Consider the following 26,698-nt stretch of genomic DNA (forward strand, 5'->3'; position numbering starts at 1 on the left):
CAAAAATAAGATATTAATGTGTTTTTCTTTAATATAAATATATATATATAATATATTATATAAAACAAACAATATATAGTTGTTTGATCCACTCTCTTGTAATCAATAATATTTTCAATATGAAAACTAACATCAAGGTTTGTATAAATTAACAATTTGAAAATTTATGTGGAAAATATTTACAAATTAACACATTTTAATTTAAAGGTAATAAAAATTTAAGTCAAAATAAATAAAACTCGATGCATGTAGAATTCTATAAATAATTTATATTCCATTTGAAGTTCGTTTTGTATAATGCATGACTTCCAAGTAGTTTAATCCTACACTTCCGGATTACGGCTATTTATTTCTTACAGTAATGAGTTTCATAAGCATCCCATAAATGTTTTCCTTTTTCAATTGGCACCTAGATTTTAAAGTACTTTAATTCACAATTTACCAAATAATTTATGTTAGTGATAGTGTATCTTATAAGCTATTCATATGAGATGTATCAAGCTGAGTATTATAGTTGCTTATACGAGATACGTCTAGAGAAATGTTTTAACAACCCAGAAGGACAAAAAAAAATTGTATTTTAAAAGGGACCCAAATGAATACTATTTTCAAGATTTAGGGAAAACTCTAAATTGTGTGGGGCAAACTGTAAATTGTGATAAGCTGCTGACATGTCCCGTGCAACCAATTCAAAACTTACACATTTAAAGAACATGTCAGGATCACATTGCTCAACGAGGGAACGGCCGAGGTCATGCCATGCTAGTCTTTTGTGGCAGATTGGACGGTTGAGAGAGGAAGACTTAAATCTAATGGTTTAAACTGTCTCTAATTTAATGGCCACGATCGAACCATGACCACTGTAAAATGGGGATAAGATTGAAAAAATAAAGGCAGAAAACTTTAAATCGGTAATCTAGGACTTGTGGATGGAAGAGAGAAGAAGAAGAGAATTTAGTAGCCAGAACGCCTCGCATGACAGTCGCAGGCACCACTGTGACGAGAGGTAGCCTCCTTGGCCTTTTATTTCCTACTTTTGACTTCCTTAAAGCCAGACCGAGACCTCCCTATATAAACATATCTCCAGGACAGATCTGTGTGCATTTTGTGCGTGTGTGGCAGCATAAGTGAAGAAAAGAGAGTCAAGCCATAAACTCTCTATTTTATCTAAGATATCGAGAAGATGCAAGGATTTTGATTGAAATCCAGCCACTGACGAGAGGGGTTCGAAAGAGGACTAACACTGCAACCTAATACTATTACTCGGGAGCAGGATGTAAGTTAAATTTGTCTTTCACAACACAAATAGAAATTACATACTGAATTAGCATTGTGTTAGAATTATGATTTTGGGTGTTGAAATGACTTGGATTTTGTGTGGGGGGTGGTTGTTATGATAGAGCTTAGAGAGGATAATCAAGTGGACAGTGAGGGTGAATAAAGGAGCCATTAGAGGTCGGATATGAGAATTGCTTGGTGGAAATTAGTGAAGTAGAAAGCAAGAAAAACAAAAGAAAAAAAATAGAGAGATGGGAGAGGCTAGGGATGAAATCGGATAGGAGATAAAAATCGAGCTAGCCAGGACGAGAAAAATGAGAGATCCATTAGAGCAGAAGGAGAGTTCAATACGTGAAAAGAAAAAAAAAAAAAGAGAAGATACCGTAAGAGTTTCTGCGAGCTTTAATGTGTAGGAATAGAGTATAGAATGGAATTGGTTTCTGTGTTCAAAAGGGAAGGGTTGATGTTGAGTACTAAATTTGAAATTATGGTGATATGGATTTATTCTTTCTCATATAAAGATAAGTGTGCATTTCTGTGTTCCATGGGAAGTGTAATCTGCATAATCATGGGCCCAATAATTGGGTCACGGGGTTGACGCCCCGTGTGCTCTGCTGATGGTGTCATTGCATGGGATCCTTATATATATATATATATATATATATGTATGCATTTTTGTGCTCCAATGAAGAAGTGAATATATGTGATATTGATGGGCCCAGTTGATGGCTCAAGTGGCTGGTGCCCCAATGTTTCTCTTTTTTTTTTTAACGTAAATTTGCATGACATATTCGAGTACATAATTTGGTTTCTGTGTGTGAGTCTCATCAATTAGTTTATGTACATAATTTGATTTTTCCACCTAGTTAATGGACGGAAAAAATTCTCGCGGTCTCGCGGGTACTGGCTGCGGGCATTTTTGATGCCTCTTGTTGCGCCATATTCTCTGAAAATGGTGTCAAAATTTATTTTTTAAAAAATAAAAAATAAAAAAAATTATTAATGAAATTCAAAATACAAGAAATTTTAAGTATTAATAAAATTAAAATGACCAATAAAACTCAAAATAATAAAGTTTGTTATCTCAGTCTATCATAAAATTTTAGAGGTATTATATTTTTATGATATCCCAATATGATAGTAAGAGGGAGCCAGATAACAGAAACAAATACTGAGTGCTAATAATTGAATTAAATTGAAGCAGAAAAATAGAATTTCCTTACATAAAAATATCAAGGTTCACATTACACCTAAAGCCAATGACCAACTATCAAATTGTGAATATACAAAATAGAGACATTTAAATGTTTATAAAGGAGTCATCAAAGCGCAAGCGTTACAAAGCACTCATAATTATCCTAAGGATCCGAAAAGGGATGCGGACAAGCTTCAAGGGCAATACATCGAGCGCATCATCATTCTCATCATCTGGAGGAAGCACATATTGAGGGTGAGTTCCATGTAAACTCAGTAAGAAAAATAGTATTTATACTATATTGCTAAGGTTTGGAAAGTATTTAGCTTTTAAAAAATGCAACTCTCACAATAAAATGAACTCACCTCATAAGCTTCCATGGACAAGCACAATTTAGATACTTAAAAAAGATTGTTATTTGATTTATGAAAATAGGTGATTGTAATAATACAATAAAGACAAAGATAGCACAGAACAAATGATAGACAAGAAACCTAGTAGAAGTTAATCAAACTAGGTTCACAGTAAAAACACCATAATCTCTTAACCTCAACTACAGGTATTTGTATTTCGTCTTTTACTAACTTTTGCGCGAACTCGTTTTAACATATATCTACTAAGAGCAGAGGGGATTCTCAACTACTACTGTGAATGACCAAATCATTTTATTTTTTTCATTGGGGCCAATTCATTTTTCATTTTGGAACAATTCCATAACTTTCTTGGTTTAGTTCCATAATTTTCTGAGGTTAATCTCATAGCTTTTTAGGTCAATCCCATAACTTTCTTATGTTAGTTCCATAACTGTTTCAGTTATAATTTATGACCACGACCGTTTGTCGTCACTGTGGTCCTACATATCATTTTGCAAGTCTACTCTCGTTAGAGGAAAATGTTAATTATTCATAGTGAGTGATTCATCAACATTTGTTCAAAGGATGGAGAAATAGAAACCTCTGAAAGATAACAGTTAAATGAATTTTTATTATTTTCTTTTTTGTTTTTCAGTACTACATTTATATCCATTACATTTTCAAATTTATCACATATTCATAGTTATTCCATGTTCAGAACCTGGTGGGGCTCATCAACATACCCAAGGGGCCATTACCTCGGATTTCCCCATCAAAGCATTCATGGAAGCTGGAGCTCCTTAAACTAACCTTCATCACCATTACTAAGATAAGACAAAGGGTCTATCCCACACATATCCCATATTGTCATCTTGTCAAAAATAAAATATTTTGCATCTAAACAAATCACCAAACAAATATAAAGTGAGATAAATTACCAATCAAGCATGAAAGTCCTTTTCAATAATTTCTTCATTTTCATCAAATTAATTTACTATAAAAAGGACTTATAAATGCAAGTAAAAGTACCGAGAATTCCTTATCAGAATCGAACCGAATTAGCCATTCAGAAACAAAGGAAAAAGCTCATAGAAATTCCTTAAATAAGCTTGCGAAATTCCTACTCCTCTCATTCTTTCTCTCTCTAAAATTTCTTTTCTTCTCTCTAATTTGGTAAAACTCGAAGAAATGGAAATTGGTAAAGAATGAAAGGGGAAGGGGCTTTTCAAAGGGAATTAGAGGGTTGTGGCAGAAATTCGAAAAGTTAAGTAGAGACATGGCCGTATAGCGGCCGCGCAAGCTTGCCTTTGCATGTTGTGCACGTATAGCGCACAACATGGGCAAACATGGCCTGCACGTAGGCATCTTGCCGCACACAAACGTGGCCATGCTGTGCCCAATGCGCAACGCATGCATATGTTGGCACCCATGCGAGTTGACTGCGCGCAAGACCGCGGTTTTGCGGGTGCGAGCTGTAGGAATTTTTTTGGCTTCCCGTGGCAATGTATTCTTGATTCTTTCCTTTTTAATGAAACTATTGTCAAAATTTATTTTTTAAAAAATAAAGAATAAACAAAATCATTGAAAAAATTCAAAGCACCAAAAATTTGTAGTAACATATTTCAAATGACCAATGGGACTCAAAACAACAAAGTTTGTTATCTCGGTCTATCACAAAATTTTGCTGGTAATATAATTGATGCCTTATGTGCTCTATTGATAGTCTCACTGCATGGAATCCTTATATATATATATATATGTGTGTGTATGCATTTATGTGCTCTAGTGGAGGAGCGAATATATGTGATACTAATGGGCCTAGTTGATGGGCGAGGGGTTGATGCCCCAATGTTTCTTTGTTTTTCACATAAATATGCATGACATATGTAGGTGCATAATTTGGTTTGTATATGTGATACTCGGGCCCGGAAAACGACCCGAGATAAATTTTTTATTCTTTAATTATCAATTTAAAATAATTTATTAATTTATTTTATTTTTATTTAAGTGAAATTTTGAGAAAAAATAAATTAGACACGAGATTGAAAATAATTTTGAGAAAAATGAATGAAAATTTGAGTTATTGGGTGTTTTTAAAAGAAAAATTAGAAACAGGGGGTCAAAATATAAATAGAGAAAGTTCAGACAGGTAAGACCGGCTAGTCAGCAGGCTTGACGAATCGGATCGATCTCGCGCATGTGGATGACCCATATCCATTTTCTCCTTAGGTGCGATCGGATGGTCGAGATTAATCGCGATGAATAGACTAGATTCGTTTCCTCCTTAAGCACGATCGGACGGACGAGATCAATTGCGATTGATGGTTCAAATCAACGCAAGATGGTTATAAATACTTCGCATTAAACGGGAACCTAAACCTAAGCCGCTAGCCCTCGCTGGAGAAGAAGAACCAGATGTCGGAGAAGGAGCCCGACCGCTGCCACGTTGGAGCCACCACCGACCGCAAAAGAGGTAAAAAAAAATTTTAACCCCTCGAAATTCGATTTCGAGTACCCTGTGGTCAAATCGGAGTAAGAGGGACGATGAGTGAGTCGGAAACTACGGACAAAGCTTGATGGAGTCGCCGTGACTAAAACTCCAAAACTCCTCTGTGAACACCTTCTCGATTTCTGTTTCATGTAATTTTTTTATTATTGTGTTCACCGTTCTTTTCTGTGCAGGGTAGCCGAAGAAAGAATCTCAACCGCGAAGGAAGACCGATGGAGCCGCCGCACCCGGAGGTCCCCTTGTCGATAAGTTCGATTTTTTTTATGATTTTTCAGCCAACCGAGGCCCTAGACGTAATTTTCTGTAGGGATACAATCAAAATCGGCCAAAATCAGCCACGCTGAGGCACGGTGGTGGAACTGGCGTCGAAACTCCAAAATTTGTCGTAATGAATTTTTGACACCAATTTTGTATTTTTCGAATATTTTTAGATATATGACAAGTGTTTTGAATTGCACAGAAAAATTTAGGGAACCTGATACCCGTTAAGAGGCGTAGTAAACAGCTCGACATCTCAAAACACCGATCTAGGTAAGGATCCCTCACCCTATTTTTCGTTACGGTAAATTGAGGCTTAACGTTGTATAATTTTATGTTTTTGTGAAAAATTAAAAATTTCTAAAAATAATTACAGGTTACTATTGGAGACAGAATATGTTAGTTCATAATTGTCTTGATTTCCTATTTATTTTCCTATACTGTCCTACTTGCTTAATTTATATTTCAATAGTCTTATCAACTTATCTGGTTATTTTAGTTATATAATAATGTTAGCATGAATATAGTTTAATTGATTTGTGAATGTAATATGAGATATTGGTATGAGTTTGTTGGTTATTTATTGATGAAAATCTGTATGTGAAAGAGTTGCTGGTTACCTAGGGAAAGGGCAGATGAGTCTGATACATAGAGAACCCTACCGTGAACGTTACGTCAGTCGGACGGGGTTGGAAAGTCCCTTACCATAAAGGTTTGGGTGATATGGTTCACCCTCATACTGGAGGGGGTATCGAGATGATGAAATGTACGACACCCATTATCAGATGGGGTATTTGGACGACCTGTTAATTGTAAAATTGGATATTGGGTTCACAAGTAGGGGGGACACCCCTATGGACTCTTAAGGGTATTAGTTAGCAAATAAGAAATGAAAATTATTATTTCTTGTTCTCTTATGTATGAAAGTGAAAAGTAATATGAATATGGGTCTTCATAGGTTGTCTTTGAAAAACTCGTTATGGTAAATATTAAACAAATGTATTCAAGTTTCTAATGTATTTAAATAAAGCAAGATATCCATTAGTTATTTTTTTTATTTTTTTTTACCAATCTTCAGTTTTTTGTATATGTGATTAGTGTGATATTCTTACTGGGCTAGTGTAGCTCAATATTTCATTAACTATTTCAAATTAAAAGGAGCAAGATCCAGATCTCGATCAACAAAAGGGTTGTGAGTAGTTTACTATCCGAACTCCTTTCAAGTGCTAGTGAAGGATGTTTAGTTATTCGCTTTTCATTTTATTTTTTTAATTTACGTTTATCTTTTAGAATGGACATTTCTCTATCTCTATTAGGCATTTAAAATTATTGTGTAAGGAATGTAAACTCTAACTCTATTAATCGTTTCCGTATTAAATTTATGAATTTATTTTCCTTTAAGTTTCAGGCTTCTACAGTTGGTATCAGAGCCGCATTCCTCGGAATCATTCCTTACATAAAGACTTAAAAACACTAAAAAAACAAACTATCACTCAACCATTCCTTATGAAATAAGGTATAAAAAAATGAGGATAGAAAGACTAAACTGAGTAGCCCGGGATGACTTACTTCGAGAGGATGTGACCGACTCTTTGAGATGCTGGAGAGACTCATCTCTGCCCAGCAAGCTTGGGAGGAAAGGAGGGAGCTACCTGAACCTCTCCCGCTACCATAATTTGAGCTACCCTTGCAGTAGGAAGATCCGGAACCACTTCGGTACAACCCTGCTACTCTACCGTATTATCCAGCACTGCCACAGGGCCACCCGGTTCCACCACAGCACAATCCAGTTCCTCTTCCATAGGACCCAGTTTCACCCATGATGGATGAAGGCAAGAAGGCAAGGAAGTTTGATGGGGGCCTCAGCCCTAAGATCATACAGTAGCTGTACGTATTTAGCTCAATACCTACTCACCCGTTCTAGCCAATGCACAGTTAGTGGAGATGAACCTTTGCATCTTTTCTCCAGCAGTTGGGAATCTCATACCCCCAGTTTCACACCGTAGACCAACACCCACTGCACTGGTTTAGTAGAACAAGAGGTCTATGCCAAGTAACTCAAGCTCCTCCTCAACCTCAAGTAATAGGATGCGATAGGACTTGGCAGCACTGTGGCAAGGATCATGGGGACCGACTCTGCTATCGTCTTACTAATGCATGTCGTATATGTGAGAGCACCGAGCACTACGCGAGAGAGTGCCCGCAGAATCAGAACCAGGCCAGACCTCTTATCTAGGACAGAGGTTACAACCTCACTAAGCTAGATGTTGAAGCGAACTCGGAAGTAATACAAGGCAAACATAAGAAAAAAGTTTGTATTCAAGAGATCCCTGTAGTCCGAGACTTCTTGAATGTATTTCCTGATGAACTACCCAAACTGTCAGTAGACAAAAAAGTTGAGTTCACCATAGATCTTCAGTCTGGCACCCAGACTATCTATGTTGCCCTTTACCGCATGAGCCGTGTTGAGATGGAAGAACTGAGAAAACATATCAATGAATTATAAGACAGTAGGTTCATCTGACATAGTGTATCTCCTTGGGGTTTCATCTGACATAATGTATCTCCTTGGGGTTCTGAAGTGATATTTGCAAAGAAAAGGGATGGGATGTTACGATTGTGTATTGATCACAGAGGATTGAATCAAGTTACGATCAAGAGCAAATACCCCTTCCCAAGAATTGATGACCTTTTTGACTAGTTGTAGGGTGTTCAGGTTTTCTTCAAAATAGATTTGCGTTTGGGTTACCACTAAAAAAAGATCAGGTCAGAAGACATTTTCAAGACAGCTTTCAGAATCATGTACAGACATTATGAGTTCCTAGTCATGCCCTTTGGACTAACCAACGTACGAACCATTTTTATGAACTTGTTGAATAAGGTTTTCAGATAATTATTGGATTAGTTTATCAATGTATTTATCGATAATATTATGATCTATTCAAAGAGTAGAGAAGAACACGCTCACCACCTGACTTAGGTTTTGCAGATTCTCGGGGAGAAGAAACTGTATGCAAAATTGAGTAAGTGTGTGTTCTAACTCGAGCAGACTACCTTTATAGGACACATCATATCAATGGATGAAGTATCAGCGAGTTTCGAAAAAGTTGAGGCAGCGCTGGGATGGGAGAAATTGACCTCGGTCAAAGAGATTCGTAACTTTCTGGAAAAAATAAGTTATTATTGCAGGTTTATAGAAGAATTTTCTAACCGAGTCGCTCATTTGACATGGCTCACAAAGAAAAACATTAGGTTAAATAGAACATGAACTGCGAAAGAAGCTTTACAGAACTCAAGAAGCAGTTGACTACTGCACCTGTGTTGACCTTACTAAGTAGGATAGGTGGATATACAATTTACAGTGATGCCTCCTACCTGGGATTGGGTTGTGTTCTGATACAGCATGATAAGGTCATAGCCTATGGGTACAGATAGTTGAAGAGTCATGAGAAAGATTACCTCACCCACGACTTGGAACTTGCCGCCATTATTCACGTCTTGAAGACTTAGCACAACTACTTGTATGGGGAGACTTTTGAGATTTTTATTGACCATAAGAGCTTGAAGCACATATTCACTCAAATGGATCTGAACATACATTAGAGGCATTAGATAGAGCTCCTAAAGGATTATGATTGTAATATCTTGTATCAGCTGGATAAGGGCAATGTAGTGGCTGACGTTTTCAGTAGAAAAAGTGTAGGTATATTAGCTCACATAATGATTTTTGAATGCACAATAATAGGGGTCGCACAACAGATATGACTTCAGTACTTAAAGAGAGTTACATGCTTGGACTACCTAGCTATCCAACCCGAATTGATCCAAAAAATAAGAGAAGCCTAATTAACCGATTCTATCATAACTGCCCTCAAGAAAGATGCAGAATAAGGAGTACATCTAGAATTTTGAGTATCTGTCAATGGATTGCTCAGGTTTCATGACGGGTGTGTGTTTCAGATGACAGAGAACTAAAAAGGAACATCATGATAAAGGATCACAACTCTAAGTTCGCCATACATCTCAGAAGTACTAAAATATATCAAAGTATGTGACCCTGATTTTGGTAAAGCGGAATGAAAAGAGAGATAGCCGACTTTATTTCCAAGTATCTGGTATGCCAACAGGTTAAGGTAGAGCATCAACGCTCAGGCAGGTTACTTCAGTCATTACCGATTCCAGAGTGGAAGTGGGAACATATCACAATGAATTTCATAACTGGATTGCCTAAGGCACGCTCAGGACATGATGTCATTTGGGTAATTGTCACTCGACTCACTAAGTCTTCTCACTTTCTGGCTATCAAGATGACTGACCCCTTAGACAAGTTAGCAAGAATGTATATCCGAGAGATAGTTAGGTTACATGGAATTCCAGTGTCAGTGGTATCTGATAGAGACCCTAGGTTTACTTCTCGATTTTGGTTTAGTTTTCAGTAAGCCATTAGAATGAAATTGTCCCTTAGCACCACATTCCACCCTCAAACCGATGGACAATCAAAGAGGACGATTCGCACACTGTAGGATATGCTTCGAGCTTGTGTTCTAAACTTTTGGGGCCATTGGGATGATCACCTACCTCTGATAGAGTTCGTCTACAATAACAGCTATAAGGAAAATATCGATATGGCTCCGTATGAGGCATTGTATGGCTACCCATGCAGATCGCCGATATGTTGGGAAGAGGTAGGTGATAGAACATTATTTGCCCCAGATCTTGTGGATGAGACTACAACCAAAATAGTTAAGATCATGAAGAACATTCAGACAGCTTAGATCAGATAAAAAAGTTATGCGGACTCCCGAATGAGGGATTTGGAGTTTGAGAAATGTGACCGAGTGTTTCTTATGGTCATTCCTTTCAAAAAGATCAGTAGGTTTCACAAGAAAAAAAAATTAAATCCCCAGTTCGATTGACCATTTAAGATCTTAGACTGGATTGGTACGACTGTCTATATATTGGCACTACCTCCAGAGTTTTTCAGGGTTCATAATGTGTTCCTTGTATCTATGCTACACAAGTACAACCTAGACCTCTCACAAATCTTATCCCACGAACTCCTTTTACTCCAAGAGGATCTATCCTATGAGGAGGTACCGATAGACATTGTAGACCGGAAGAGTAAAGTACTCCACAATTGAGAAATTCCATTCATCAAGGTCCCATGGCAGAACTATATGCAGGAAGAGGTCACTCAGGAACTGGAATTAAGCTTCAGGGCCCAGTACCACCAGCTGTTCAACTGAGTGAGAGAGTGACTAATTTGAAAGATTAAATTTTCTAAAAGGGAGAGAGTTGTAATACTCGAGCCCGAAAAACGACCCGAGATAAATTTTTTGTTTTTTAAATATTAATTTAAAATAAATTAATAATTTATTTTATTTTTATTTAAGTAAAATTTTGAGAAAAAATAAATTATGGATGAGATTGAAAATAATTTTGAGAAAAAAAGGTAAAAATTTGAGTTCTGTGGGTGTTTTTGAAAGAAGAATTAGAAACAGGAGGTCAAAGTATAAATAGAAAAAGTTAAGCCATGTAAGACTGCCCAGTCAGTAGCCTTGACAAATATGAGTGCGCCACATGGTAAGGTGCGCTGATGTCGGTGCCACATGAGAGGCCACACTATGATCCGCGTGCCCCACAATCGGACGGCCCAAGATCGATCCCGCGAGAGTGGACACCCTAGATCTGTTTTTCTCTTAGGCAAGATCGGACGGTCGAGATTAATTGCGATGAACGGTGCATATTCGTTTCCTCCTTAAGCATGATCAGACGGATGAGATTGATCGCGAAGGACGGTCCAAATCAACGCGAGATGATTATAAATACTTCACATCGTACAGGAACCTAAACCCTAGCCACCAGTACACGTTGGAGAAGAAGAACCTGACGCCGAAGAAGGAGGCCGACTGCCGATCGCCACCGCATAGAAGCCACCACCGACCACCAAAAAAGGTAAAAAATTTCATACCAGCTCAGAACTTGATTCCGAGTACTCCTGTGGCCAAATCGGAGCAAGAGAGAAGGTGGGTGAGCCGAAAACTGTGGGCAGTGCCCAGCAGAGCTGCCGTGGCTAAAACTCTAAAATTCCTCCAATGAACCCCTTATCGATTCTCATTTCAAGTATTTTTTGATCATTGTGTTCATCGTCATTTTCTGTGCATGGTAGCCGAAGAAAGAACCTCAGCTAAACCGTCACACTCGGAGGTCTCCTGCTGGTAGGTTCGATTTTTTTTTGTGATTTTAAAGCCAACTGAGGCTCCTAACATTTTTTTCTGGAGGGATACAGCCAAAACCGGCTAAAACTGGCAAAAACTGGCAAGACCGAGGCAAACCACGGTCGTGGGCGATAAACTCAGCACTAGAACCCTAAAATTGGTCGGAATGAGTTTTGGACACCTATTTTGAATTTTTGGAGTACTTTTAGGTATGTGGCGAGTGTTTTAAATTCTACAGAAAAAGTCTAGGGAACCCGGTACTCGTTAGGATGCGTAGTAGACAGCTCGACATCTCGAAACACTGATTTGGGTAAGAATTTTTCACCCTATCCTCCGTTATGGTAAATTGAGGCTTATCGTTGTATAATTTTGTATTTTTGTGAAAAATTACAAAATCCTAAAAATAATTACAATTAGTAGTAGAGCCGGAATCGGTTAGTTCATAATTGTCTTGGTTTCCTATTTATTTTCCTATACTGTCCTACTTTCTTGATTTTTATATAGTATATGTTCTTAATTTATAGTTTAATAGTCTTATCAACTTATCTAGTTATTTTAGTTATATACCGTCAGCATGAATGTAGTTTAATTGATCTGTGAATGTGATGTGAGATATTGGTATGAGTTTGTTGGTTATTTATTGATGAAAATATGTATGTGAAAGACTTGTTAGTTACCCAGGGAAAGGGCGGACAGGTCCGGTACATAGGGAACCCTACTGTCAACGTTACCTCAGTCAGACGGAGCTGGAAGTCCTTTACCAGAAAAGCATGGGAGATATGGTTCACCATCATATCGGATAGGGTATCGAGGCGATGGAATGTATGGCGCCCATTATCGGATGGAGTATGACGACGGTCAGTTAATTGTAATATTGGATATTGGGTTCATGAGTAAGGAGAACACCCCTATGAACTCCCAATGATATTAATAAGCAGGTAAAAAAGTAAAATTATTATTTCTCGTTCTCTTATGTGTGAAAGTGAAAACTAATATGGTAAATATTAGACAAATGTCTTCAAGTTTCAAATGTATTTAAATAAAGCAAGGGCTCCATTAGTTGTTTTTCTAATTTTTTTTACCAATCTTCAATTTTTCGTATATGTGATTAGTGTGATATTTTTGTTAGGTTAGTGTAGTTCACCCTTTCATTAACTATTTCAGATCAAGAGGACCAAAATTCAAATTCCGATCAGTAAGAGGGTTGTGATTAGTTTACTATCTGGACTCTCTTCAAGTGCTAGTGAAGGTTGTCGTAAAATATTTAGTTATTCATTTTTAGTTTTATTTCTTTAATTTCTATTTGTCTTTTAGAAGAGATATTCTTGTATCCCTATTAGGCATTTAAAATTATTGTGTAAAAAATGTAAACCCTAACTTTATTAATCACTTCCGCATTAAATTTATGAATTTATTTTTCTTTAAGTTCTGGGTCTCTACAGTATATGTGAGTCTCATCAATTGGGGGTCCTGAAAGACCAAGTGTATGTAAAATGGGATTATGAGGTGCTCAACAAAATGAGAGAGTCAAATGGATAATTAAGGAAAAACAGGGTGATGAATTAGTACATGACTGTGAATGACCTTAAGATATACAGAAAGATAGGGGAGGAATATTGTGATTGTAGTATGGTTACTGGACATTGGGAATAAACGAAAAAAAGGGCAAGAAACGTTCTGTGACAGATTGGCTTACAAATGAGCAAGAATTGGAGGGTAGAGGGTCGAGGAAAGGGATACATGGAAAAATCAAAGGTGAATGAGGGAGAAAACAGATGTTTAGATTGAACAAATGCATGTATCCCCTAATTTGGTTATAAACCTTTTTATTTGTTAGTGTGCGAGTTAAATTTTTACTTATTAAGCATGCGTAGTTCATTAGATTATAATTACAAAATAGGCAAAACAAGAGCAAGACCAAGAGGTACAACGCTATGAAGCTTAAAGTGTGCAGAGATGTTTTAGATTATAGCGGAGTAGATTTTATAGGGAAATTAGCAAAAAGATATATATGTATAGTCAACATAGAAGTAAAATTTTCCTTTTTGGAATGACTTACTATTAGAAATATGTAGAATGATAGATACATTTGGGAGATGTGTAAATTTAAGTGTTATGTATCCCTATAAATTGTAGGGCAGAAGTGTGGTGGGATGGTACCCAGCCCCTCTTAGGGTATGGGTAACAATAAATGTTACGATAATTTATATTCAATAATAATTTAACAATTTATTCCACTAATAAAACAAAAAATATTTAGTTTATTACATTGTTACATAACTCAAAACGATAAATACTATGAGATTGTTATATACAAAAAGATTATAATGAAATTGTAACAATAAAATCCAAATAAAATTTATGAAGTTCCATAGTTTAAGTATTAATATGACTTATAAACCTGTAATATGAATAGACTTATATACAATACATTATCTTCAAGGAAATATTTAAGTTTAGTAAATATTTGATGATATAATGAATATGATTGTATTTATGCACATAGTTGTAAAAATAAGTTCATTGAATTGATTCGAATAAATAGATTCTTGTTAGAATTATATTACTTATAAAATATTTCTATTTTTTTTTTATTAAAGTATTGACCTCACTAAATACGAGTAGGATATTATGATTTTATGTGGTTATTTATTTTAGAAAAATATTCATTAAATTGTTTGGTATAGATAAGATTTTGTATTAAACTATTTTATGTGTTTCCATATCTTTCAAATTTCTTATTAAAAGTAAGATATGATCTTCATTGTAAAACAAAGAAAAGAAGATTGGAAAGACAATTGAGTAAATAATTTTTGCATTCGTGTTGTTGTCTGTTTCTGTTTGCCCCAAATTTCGCCGTTAGGGTTACCGCAAGGGGATATAAGGGAAGCGTAATATGTTTGTCGTTCAGTGCTTGCCGCGTGTTCGTCATACGGCGTTGGGCTGACACGTACGTTAATAGTTAGCACAGTTGGTTGGCGAAGGAATCTTTAACTCTGATAGTGATGCATGGCTTTTTCGGGTCAAGAATGCTGCAGTAGGATTCACCACCCGACTCTTGGTCAAGCCATGTGTCGATGGGTGAATCGGTCCTATTCTTGAAGCAGCTCAACTGGAGGGCAAGCCGATTGACCTTCAAAACATCTTGCTTCGACTTACCTTTGATAACATTTGTGGTTTAGCTTTCGGGAGAGATCCACAAACATTATCACCAGGGCTCCCAGAGAATGGGTTCGCCACAGCTTTTGATCGAGCCGCTGAAGCTACCCTTCAACGAATGTCTGTGAACAACGGAGATAAATGATGGATTCAGGTATGTGGGGGGATGAGAGAGAGAGAGAGAGAGAGAGAGAGAGTTCATTTAAATTAGTTATTATAATTTTGATTTTTCTAATTTTAAAAAATATTTGCATTAATTTTTGTTTGATAATGAACATTATATCTGAATTATGTTGAAGAAAAGGACCCAGTGTAGAGAAGAAGAAATATAATTACAATTTAATCCTTTAATTTTCTTTTATACAATGACAACCCAGGGGGCAAATTGTGCTTCTAGCTCTGATATTCCAGAGTTGGTGACAATCCAACAACGGAGACATTTTATGGAGATCCCAGAAAGAGAGAGCTTTGTTTTAAATTAAATTATATTTCAGTTTTAGTTTTTTATTATTTCTTATTAAAATAAAAAATTAAAATTAAAAAAGAGACACAAAAAGTGCATATCCTCCGAATCCAAATTTTCTTTTTAGTTCTTTAAAGATTTACAATTGCGGCATGAAACCTCAAAAAGACACACAAGAAATTGGAACTTAATTTCCGTATCTCCTATTTTGTTTTTGTCTATACCTTCTTTTCTTCGTCATCATCTACTGCGGGTGGCTCCCTGCAATGTTTTCTTTAAAATCAATGTCGATGGTTGCAGTGACAAGCGGCCGGGAACGACTTCCTAGCATCTCTGCATCGAATATAAAATCCAAAGGGATATTGCACCAGCGGGGAGGAAGTTGTTGGAACAAAGGGAAAGAACGGCGCCGGTGGAGAACCGAAGGCCGTAAACGGAGATTTTGGTGAGGAAACGAGGCTTGGCGTAGGAGAAATTTGCTTGATCGATTTGGGAGGAGAGAGGATGGCTCTGATCTTCGAACCTGGCGCAGACAGATCGTACAAATCGATAATGTTAGCTAGCTCCTCGTCGGATTTTACGGAGATTAGCGTCTCCAAATCTCCCCCAGGCAGCTGACACCGTAACGTCACTGAGAATCCACAGAACTCAACTAATTTCACCATCAACTCTGTGATAACAATAAATTATTGTTATTCCACCATGCTCTAGCAATGGTTAAATTTTTACAGAAAAAAGTATCTTATAAAAAAGGGAGATCAAGAAACCTGCAAAAGATACAGAGCGGTCAACGGCGAGGACTCTGTTGAGTCCACCGACGTAACGGAGCGCGCCATCGGAGGAGCGAGGCAGGATCTTGCCGCCATAGGTGCATAGAAACTTGATACTGTTAGAGCGTGTCTGACTCACCATGGCTTTGGTGTGTGAGAGCGGGAAGAAGGTTCCGGAGCAGAGAAGAAACTTACTTGGGAAGGGAGACTGAGGGGGTATTTATAGGCGAGTGGGTTTTTCGGTTAAAGAAAGTTGACAAGTCCTATTTTCATGGAGAGAAACGCGGGGAGGAGTTAAAAGATTTATTAAATCGATTTGTGAACTTTCTTTCCTAAAAGAAAATAGACATCTTATATTTTATAATTTAATTACCAATAAATGGAAATAAGTATTTACTATTTATTTTTATTATATTTTAAATTTTGAAAAACTTTTCTTATTACTCCTGCATTAAGAAATCTTCTTTCCTGTCTCAATTCATAGATATTTGTTTCAGAATTATTTTATTTTTATTTAATTTTTAAAATTTTAGTTATTTAATGTATATAAATTAAGTATGATTTAAATATTTAATGGAATAATTAAAGTAATTATTGATTTTTTATTTTGCATACGACTTTTGTGTTTGAAGGAATTGTTAGCATAAATTTAGATATTTGATTTTAAATAAAAAAATCATTTATTCCAACTTATTTATATTCTTTTGTTCCTGCTATTTTAAAACTAATTATGAGTTGTTACTTGTAAATATGAGTAATTTTTTGGTTTACAAACTCATATGTTGATATTTGACAATATCACTTAAAGGGATTGTTGGCATAATATTACTTATTTAATCTTAAATAAAAGATTTTGTACATATAGATTTTAGTATTATATAATTTTAATTCATTATATAAACCTTGTTTTGTTTCTTTTTTAAGATTAATTCTTATTTAAATCTTAGTAGTGTAGGTAATAAGATTAATTTTGTATTTAAATCTTAATGATGTGAGTAATTCATGTTCATATTTTGTGGACAAATAATTCGTTTTTAAGTAATTTCACTATTTTTTTAAAATCTAAAACAATGCTAATGATGGCTTTTTTCTAAAGCCTACTTCTTAAACCAATCTTAATTTCGCGATTTTTAATTGGTACAAACTCATTAAGGTAAAATACTTACTTATTCAATTTTACTCTCGTAGATATTTCTTACTTTTTAACTAAGAAAAAATCCAAAGAAAATACACCATGAATGATGAAGAAAAAAAACTCATTAAAATAAAGCTATAAAAAAGTGAAAAACAGTCATCACTAATGCAAAAATTATTTACTCAATTGTCTTTCCAATCTTCTTTTCTTTGTTTTACAATGATGATCATATCTTACTTTTAATAAGAAATTTGAAAGATATGGAAACACGTAAAATAGTTTAATACAAAATCCTATCTATACCAAACAATTTAATGAATATCTTTCTAAAATAAATAACCACATAAAATCATAGTATTCTACTCGTATTTAGTGAGGTCAATACTTTAATAAAAAAAAAATTAGAAATATTTTATAAGTAATATAATTCTAACAAGAATCTATTTATTCGAATCAATTCAATGAACTTATTTTTACAACTATGTGCATAAATACAATCATATTCATTATATCATCAAATATTTACTAAACTTAAATATTTCCTTGAAGATAATGTATTGTATATAAATCTATCCATATTACAGGTTTATAAGTCATATTAATACTTAAACTATGGAACTTCCATAAATTTTATTTGGATTTTATTGTTACGATTTCATTATAATCTTTTTGTATATAACAATCTCATAGTATTTATCGTTTTGAGTTATGTAACAATGTAATAAACTAAATATTTTTTGTTTTATTAGTGGACTAAATTGTTAAATTATTATTGAATATAAATTATCGTAACATTTATAACAACCCATACCCTAAGAGGGGCTGGGTACCATCCCACCACACTTCCGCCCTACAATTTATAGGGATACATAACACTTAAATTTACACATCTCCCAAATGTATCTATCATTCTACATATTTCTAATAGTAAGTCATTCCAAGAAGGAAAATTTTACTTCTATGTTGATTATACATATATATCTTTTTGCTAATTTCCCTATAAAATCTATTCTGCTATAATCTAAAACATCTCTGCACACTTTAAGCTTCATAGTGTTGTACCTCTTGGTCTTGCTCTTGTTTTGCCTGTTTTGTAATTATAATCTAATGAGCTACGCATGCTTAGTAAGTAAAAATTTAACTCTCACACTAACAAATAAAAAGGTTTATAACCAAATTAGGGGATACATGCATTTGTTCAATCTAAACATCTGTTTTCTCCCTCATTCATCTTTGATTTTTCCATGTATCCCTTTCCTCGACCCTCTGCCCTCCAATTCTTACTCATTTGTAAGCCAATATGTCACATAACGTTTCTTGCCCTTTTTTTCGTTTATTCCCAATGTCCAGTAACCATACTACAATCACAACATTCCTCCCCTATCCTTCTGTATATCTTAAGGTCATTCACAGTCATGTACTAATTCATCACCCTGTTTTTCCTCAATTATCCATTTGACTCTCTCATTTTGTTGAGCACCTCATAACCCCATTTTACATACACTTGGTCTTTCAGGATCCCCAATTGATGAGACTCACATATACTGTAGAGACCCGGAACTTAAAGAAAAATAAATTCATAAATTTAATGCGGAAGTGATTAATAAAGTTAGGGTTTACATTTTTTATACAATAATTTTGAATGCCCAATAGGGATACAAGAATATCTCTTCTAAAAGACAAATAGAAATTAAAGAAATAAAACTAAAAATGAATAACTAAATATTTTACGACAACCTTCACTAGCACTTGAAGAGAGTCCAGATAGTGAACTAATCACAACCCTCTTACTGATCGGGATCTGAATCTTGGTCCTCTTGATCTGAAATAGTTAATGAAAGGGTGAACTACACTAACCTAACAAGAATATCACACTAATCACATATACGAAAAATTGAAATTGGTAAAAAAAATTAGAAAAACAACTAATGGAGCCTTTGCTTTATTTAAATACATTTGAAACTTGAAGACATTGTCTAATACTTACCATAACGAGTTTTTCAAAGACAACGTATAAAGATCTATATCCATATTACTTTTCACTTTCACACATAAGAGAACGAGAAACAATAATTTTACTTTGTTACTTGCTTAGTAGTATCCTTGGGAGTCCATAGGGGTGTTCTCTCTACTCATGAACCCAATATCCAATATTACAATTAACTGACCGTCGTCAAACTCCATCCGATAATGGGCGCCATACATTCCATCGCCTCGATACCCAATCCGATATGAGGGTGAACACATTATGGCTCTAATCTTTGAACAAGGGCCAAAAAAAGGTATATTTTTATGAAACTGGATAATTCCTTGCATTATTTGATAGAAACTAGCATTTTAAATTTCAATTAAGAAGCTAACAACGTAAAGTCACAGAGAACACAGAACTCTCCAATCTTCACTATAATGTTTGCAACAATAACAAATGTTTAACAAATTGAGTTCTAGCAACTCTAAAACATAAGTCAACCTTGAATCTAATATAATTTTGGTACAAAATTAAGATTGAAACAAGAAAGTGTGATGAAACTGCAATGATAGTGAGCGATTCACGAAAAAGACTCTAGTAAGTTCACTAAGATAATGTTATGCGTCATTGGTGTGGTGAAAAACAATATTGACATTATAACTATGGAAAAACTTGATAGAAAGAGTTTTTTAAATTGAGTTATTATCGCACACAATGGGTTTTTGCATTTGGTGTATGTAAAATAAAAAAAGGTCCAAATGGTGGCTAAGATGATAGAGAAGGGAATTGATGAGTTGTTAAGCAGAAACAAAAATTTTAAGGCACAAAAATGCATATCCTAATCTCAATCAATTTCATTTCTTTATCAATTTTCAATCATATTATCAAACCTCAAAGAATTTCTATAATTTTTGTGTTTTTAGTATTGGTTAATAATTTTACTTGTCTTAATAGTGAATAATCCACAGAGAATATCTGGTAAGTCCACCAAGGTGATATAATGCACTATTGGTGGGGAAAAAGATGATATCGCCACAATAACTATAAAGAAACTTGATAGAAAGAATGTTTTTCTTTGAGTTACTAATACACACCATTGGTTTCTTCATTCGGTATATATAAAATCAAATAAGGTCTAAATAATATCAAAGACAAGAAAGAAAGGAATCAATGAGTTGTTTTGAAGAAACAAAAATTTCAAGGCATAAACTTATACATTCTCATCTCAATCAATTTCCTTTTTTTTATTAATTTTCTATCAAACTATCATACTCAAATAATTTTTATAATTTTTCTCTTTTTGGTATTGACTAATGATTTTACTTGTCTTGTGTGGTCATCTTCTCTTATACTTGATATCAAGGTTAGCGTTCGAATTTGTAAAGCTAGTGACAGATATTGTAGTGACCAACAACATGATAAAATTTTATATCATATTCATGCACACGATGAGGGTAGTAACCATGAATTTAACGTTTTATCTATAAAAAATCTGATGGGATATTCCCCAGAGGGAAAGAAGTCACATAAAGAAAGCAATTGACCAATGCTAATGAAGAATTAAAGACAAGAAATTTGGATTTTGGATATAAATCAACATTTGGTATTACAAAGATTTGCTTCCATGATTTGGGCAGAAAGAGAATTGTTTTGATTTTGAACCAAGAGCATAAAAATGGTATATTGTTATGATATCAGTTAATTTCTTATTGCATTTGATAGAAAATAGCGTTTCTAGATCTTCTTTAAAAAATTAACATCGCTAAGTCATCGAGAACCTAGACATATCAACTTTACAATGACAACATATCACTAACCAAGTGAATTCCAATGAATCTAAAATAGAAGTCAACCTTGAATCTTATAAATTTTTAGTACATAATTAAGAATTAAACAATAAAGGGTGACAAACTTGTAAATAATAGTGACCGATCCATGAAGATGACTAGTAAGTAAATCGAGGTGATGTAAGGCTCCATCGTTGGGGTGAAAGACTATTTTTCCACTACAACTATAGATAAACCTGATAGAAAATTATTTTTCTTTAAGTTGCTACCACACACAATGGATTTCAATATTTGGTGTATGTAAAATAAAAGTCAACCATAAATCTGATAGACTTTTGGTACGGAATTAAGGTTGAAACAAAAAAAGGTGATGAACCTATAACTAATAGTGAGCGATCAATGGAGAGAATTCTGGTAAGTTCACTACGTTAATGTACTGTGCTGATGGTTAGGCAAACACAATATTGCCATCATTAATGCAAAGAAACTTGATAGAAAGAGTGTTTTTCTTTGAATTACTAACACATACCATGAATGTCTACATTTGGTGTATGTAAAATCAAAGAAGGTCCAAGTGATGACGAAGATGAGAATGAAGAAGATCAACGAGTTATTTTAAAGAAACATAATAGGAATTAAGCATATTTTATGACAGTATAATGGAAAATATATTTATTTGTCCATCACATACTACCGATTCAGTTGCTTTTAAAATTTATCCAAAATGTGTTAATCGGATACCGTTTGCTACCATGTCATCAAGTTGGAAGTTGAAACAAACAGGATATTATCACACCCATAAAATATCATACATTAATTAACTATCATTTACTACTATCCAAACAGATTGTAAGAAAAAAGGGTTCCCATGCATCTCTCTAATTAGTTGAAGATCCTAATATCCTATGTGGGTAAAATAAAAAAAAACCTCTCTTAGACATAAGATGTCTATCATCATAGACTTGTTTAAGATATATAATTTGTCATTATAGAACAAAACCAAAAATTATAAAGTATTGAAAAGGAGATCACAAAAAAAGTGCAATAAAGGAGTTGTGATAGCAAAGATCATCCTGCTACAGTAATAGACCTATAATTTGATGACGATATTTAGCCCAAACACCATATATGACATCAACTATTATTGTGATCTGCAAATACCAAGCTTATTAAGTGAGTAATAAAACATAGATTGCGAAGAGAAAAAAGAAAACATAATTTTCTCATCCATTATAACTTCATATGGAAGAACAGACTAATGGAGCTAAAGATCATAATGAACAAAAAGACATACCGGTTCATATTTAGTAACGACATAAACCCATCCAAGACCAACTTGTTCATATAATCTTCTAAATGCCTGCAACATCATACATTTGAGTTAATGAGAAAGAGAAAGAGAAAGAAGAGTAATTGATCACATAACTATAGTGAGAATAAGTCACTGTTCTATATAACAAAACATGAAAAGCCCTTAGCTTAGTTCAATTATATTCTCATATAATGCATGTGTTCGAAATGCATCCAATTGAAGAAAATTGATTTTTCATAATCCTTAGTTAGAATAGAGATAACATGCACATTTCAACCTGATGCTAAATGGAAGAAAATTAAAGGAAAAAAAGTGATGGTTACATACAAGGTTGATATAGCCATTAGTTGAAAAAACTGTTACTTTTGGATTAAAACTTGATAAGGTGCAATATTTGACGTGACGTCAAAGAAACTTGATCGGATATTTTTCATTAACTTTTTTATCATATTCATGCACACCTTGTATGATAAAAAAGTTTACCTTGTTACTGGTCACTACAATATTTGTCATTAACTTTATAAATTTGAGCATTGACTTTGATGGAAAATACAAGAGAAGATGACAAAACAGGAGAAGTAAAATCATTAATCAATACTAAAAGGAGGAAAATTATTAAAATCCTTTAAGATTTGATAATGTGATTGACCCCCTTAATAGTTAAGGGGTCTTTTGGTTTGATTCATCTTACGATCAAAAACTTTATTTCTTAAAAGGATTTAATCCTTTACCTTTCAATAAAAGATTCGAGGAAGAATATACATTCTCGTGATTTGTATCCAAGAGGCAATTATAAATTGAGAAATTGGATTATGAAATTACGAAACATAATTTAGGAATTGGCTCACTATTTCCAATTGAATAAGTATGAGAAAAAGATCCATGGATAAAAAAAAAGAAATTGATTGAGAAGAGGTTATATAGTTTTCTGCCTTGAAATTTATGTTTCTTTAAAATAACTCATTGATTCCCTTCCCTTCTATCTTCTTTATCACTTTGACCTTATTTATTTCACGTATACTGAATGAAGAAACCAATGTTGTGTGGTAGTAACTAAAAAAACATTCTTTCTATCAAGATTCCATGTAGTTATAGTGGCAATTTCATCTTTCTCCCCACTGACAGTGCATTACATTACCTCGGTGGACTTACTAGAGTCTTCTCCATGGATCACTCACTATCAAGACAAGTAAAATCATTAACCAATATTAAAAAAAATAAAAATTATAAAAATCCTTTGATGTTTGATAATGTGATTAAAATTTGATAAAGAAATGAAATTTATTGAGAGGAAGATATGTAGTTTTATGCATTGAAATTTCTATTTTTTTTAAAAAAAACTTATCAATTCCCTTCCCTTTCATCTTAGTCATCATTTAGACATTTGATTTTACATACAACAGATGCAAACACTCATGGTGTGTGGTAATAACTCAGTGACAAACACTCCCATCAAATGTTTCTATAATTATAGTGTAAATACTATCTTTTACCCACCAACGACATGTTACATTACCTCGAGGCACTTACTAGAGTCCTTTATGTGGATTGCTTAATGTCATTTGCAGGTTTGTTGCCCTTTCTTATTTTTATCTTAATTCCATACCAAAACTTTATCAAATTCAAGGTTAACTTATGTTTTAGAGTTGCTAGAATTCAATTGGGTAGTGATTTGTTTTTATTGCAAATTTGAAGGTAAAGACTGGAGAGTTATGTGGGTTTTTTGTGACTTTGCATTGTCAGCTTCCTAATAGAAGTCTAGATATGCTAGTTTCTATCAAATCAGGTGAGGAATTAACTAATTTCATAAAAATATACCATTTTTTGCCCCTAGTTCAAAGCTTAAAGCCATTCTCTTTCTGTCCAAATCATTGAAGCAAATATCTCCACTGTCAAGTGTATATTCTAATCCAAAATCAAGGTTTTTTGTCTTTGATTCTTTCTGAGTGTCGGTTGATCACTTCTTTCTAAGGACTTTCTTCTCACTATTGGAATGTCTTATTGGATTTCTCAGACGACACGTCAAAGCTCGTGGTTACTTGTCCTATGCGTGAATATGACAATACTTTTTATCTTACTACTGGTCATTGAAATCTTTGTCATTAGCTTTATAAATTTGAGCGTTGGGTTTGATTACAAGCATAAAAGAAAATGATGAAACAAGACATGTAAAATAATTAATCAATACCATAAAAAGTAAAATTTCAAAGATCCTTTAAGGATAATGTGATTGTAAATTAGTAAAAGAAAGAAATTATTTGGGAGGAGGACATATAGTTATGTGCTTTGAAATTTCTCTTTCTTTAAAACAACTCATTGATTCCCTTCCCTCTCATCTTCTTCATCACTAGGAACTTCTTTGATTTTACATACATGAAATGCATAAACCCATGGTGTGTGGTAGTGACTTAAAGAAAAATATTTTTTCTATCAAGTTTATATGCAGTTATGATGGAAATATTGTGTTTCACCCCATCATTGGCACGTTACATAACCTTGATGGACTTATCAGAATCCTCTTCGTGGATCACTCATTATCAGTTATAGGTTCGTCGCCTTTTGTTGTCTCAATCTTAATTCCATGCCAAAAGTCTATCAAATTCAACGTTGATTTCTATGTTATATATGCAAAATGCAGAAACCCATTGTGTGGGAAAGTGACTCTAAAAAAAAAACTTTCGATCAAGTTTATCTTCAGTTATAGTAGTATGATTGTCTTACACCTCATCGATGAAGCCTTATGTTACCTTGATGGACTAACCAGAGTCATCTCTGTGGATTGCTCACTATTATTTATGAGTTCATCGCCCTTTCTTGTTTCAATCTTAATTTTGTACCAAAAATTTATCATATTTAAGATTGGCTTCTGGTTTAGAGTCATTAGAATTCACTTGGTTAGCAATTTATTATTTTTGTTGTTGTAGATTGATGATGGCACTTGGAGAGCTGTCTGCATTCTCAATGACTTAGGGATGTTAACTTCTTAAAGGAGATTTAGAAACATTAGTTTCTATCAAATCTGATGAGAAATTAACAAATATCATAAAAATATACCATTCTTCTACCATTGGTTTGAAATCAAAGCCATCTTCTTTCATCCAAATCGGTGAAGAAAATCTCTCCACTACCAAGTCTCGACTCTTATCCAACATGTAGATTTGGTATCTAATGTTTTGTTGAAGCCATTCGATCTCTTGCTTCTAGTGACTTCCTTCTTGTTAGTGGAATATCCCTGCAGATTTCTTAGACGACACATCAAATTTGTGCCTATTACCCTCGTCGTGTGTATGAATATTATACAAAATCTTACCCTACTTCTGGTCACTGTAGTCTCTGTCATTACCTTATAACTTTAAGTGTTGATTTTGATAGCAAGTACAAAAGGAGATGCCGAAACAATTTAAGTAAAATCATTAATCAATACCAAAAAGAGAAAACTTATAAAATTCTTTGAGGTTTTATAATGTGATTGAAAATTGATAAAGAAAGGAAATCAATAAAAATAAGGATAGATAGCTTTGTGCCTTCAAATTTCTCTTTCTTTAAAATAACTCATCGATTTCCTACCCTCTAGTGTTTGTCATCACTGGAACCTTATTTGATTTTACATACACCAAATAAAGAAACAAATGGTGTTTGATAATAACTCAAAGAAAAACACTCTTTCTATCAAGTTTCTCTATAGTTATATTGACAATATCATCTTTTTCCCCATCGTTAGTGCAGCAATCACTATCAAGATTTGAGGTGGATTTACCAATCTTCTCCATGGATCACTCACTATCAAGACAAGTGAAATAATTAATTAATACAAAAAAAAAGAAAAATTAAAGAAATCATTTGAGGTTTGATAATGTGATTGAAATTGATAAAGAAAAGAAATTGATTAAGATGAGGATATGCAATTTTAAGACTTGAAAGTTTTATTTCTTCAAAACAGCTCATTGATTCCCTTCTATCTCATCTTAGTCATCATTTGGACCTTCTTTTATTTTACATACACCAAATGTAGAAACCCATGGTGTGTGGTCATAACTTAATGAAGACCATTCTTTCTATCAAATTTGTCAGTAGTTATAGTGTGAATATCATTTTTTTACCCCACTAATGGTGTATTTTATTACCTCGTTAGACTTAGTAGAGTCCTTTTTGTGGATCAATCATTATCATTTACAAGTTCTTTTCCTTTTCTTGTTTCAATCTCAATTTCATACACTTATATCAGTTCAAGGTCAACTTATGTTTTAGAATCGCCAGAATTTAATTGATTAGCGATTTATTGTTGTTGTAAA

General features: G+C 34.0%; 1 protein-coding gene and 1 long non-coding RNA gene across 6 annotated transcripts; one reads left to right on the forward strand and one right to left on the reverse strand.

The window, feature by feature from the left end:
- Window positions 1–906: 906 nt before the first annotated feature.
- LOC110809925 (uncharacterized) lies at window positions 907–15,867 on the forward strand. Of its 5 annotated transcripts, none has more exons than XR_015816123.1 (4): window positions 907–1,276; window positions 5,509–5,866; window positions 12,476–12,749; window positions 12,976–13,236. It is a non-coding gene; the product is annotated as an uncharacterized LOC110809925 (long non-coding RNA). The 5 variants fall into 5 exon arrangements; XR_015816125.1 differs by having other exon boundaries at window positions 12,485–12,749; XR_015816124.1 differs by having other exon boundaries at window positions 12,493–12,749.
- Window positions 15,537–16,345, reverse strand: LOC110809918 (Octicosapeptide/Phox/Bem1p family protein). The gene is made up of 2 exons (XM_022035901.2): window positions 16,201–16,345; window positions 15,537–16,103 (listed from the first exon to the last, which is right to left on the reverse strand). The coding sequence occupies exons 1-2, from the start codon at window positions 16,343–16,345 to the stop codon at window positions 15,715–15,717; spliced, it is 534 nt and encodes a 177-aa protein (XP_021891593.2). The 3' UTR covers window positions 15,537–15,714.
- Between the last annotated feature and the right edge of the window lie 10,353 nt (window positions 16,346–26,698).

This window comes from Carica papaya, chromosome 9, assembly GCF_054855325.1.
Source record: "Carica papaya isolate Zhongbai chromosome 9, ASM5485532v1, whole genome shotgun sequence".
Taxonomy (NCBI): domain Eukaryota; kingdom Viridiplantae; phylum Streptophyta; class Magnoliopsida; order Brassicales; family Caricaceae; genus Carica; species Carica papaya.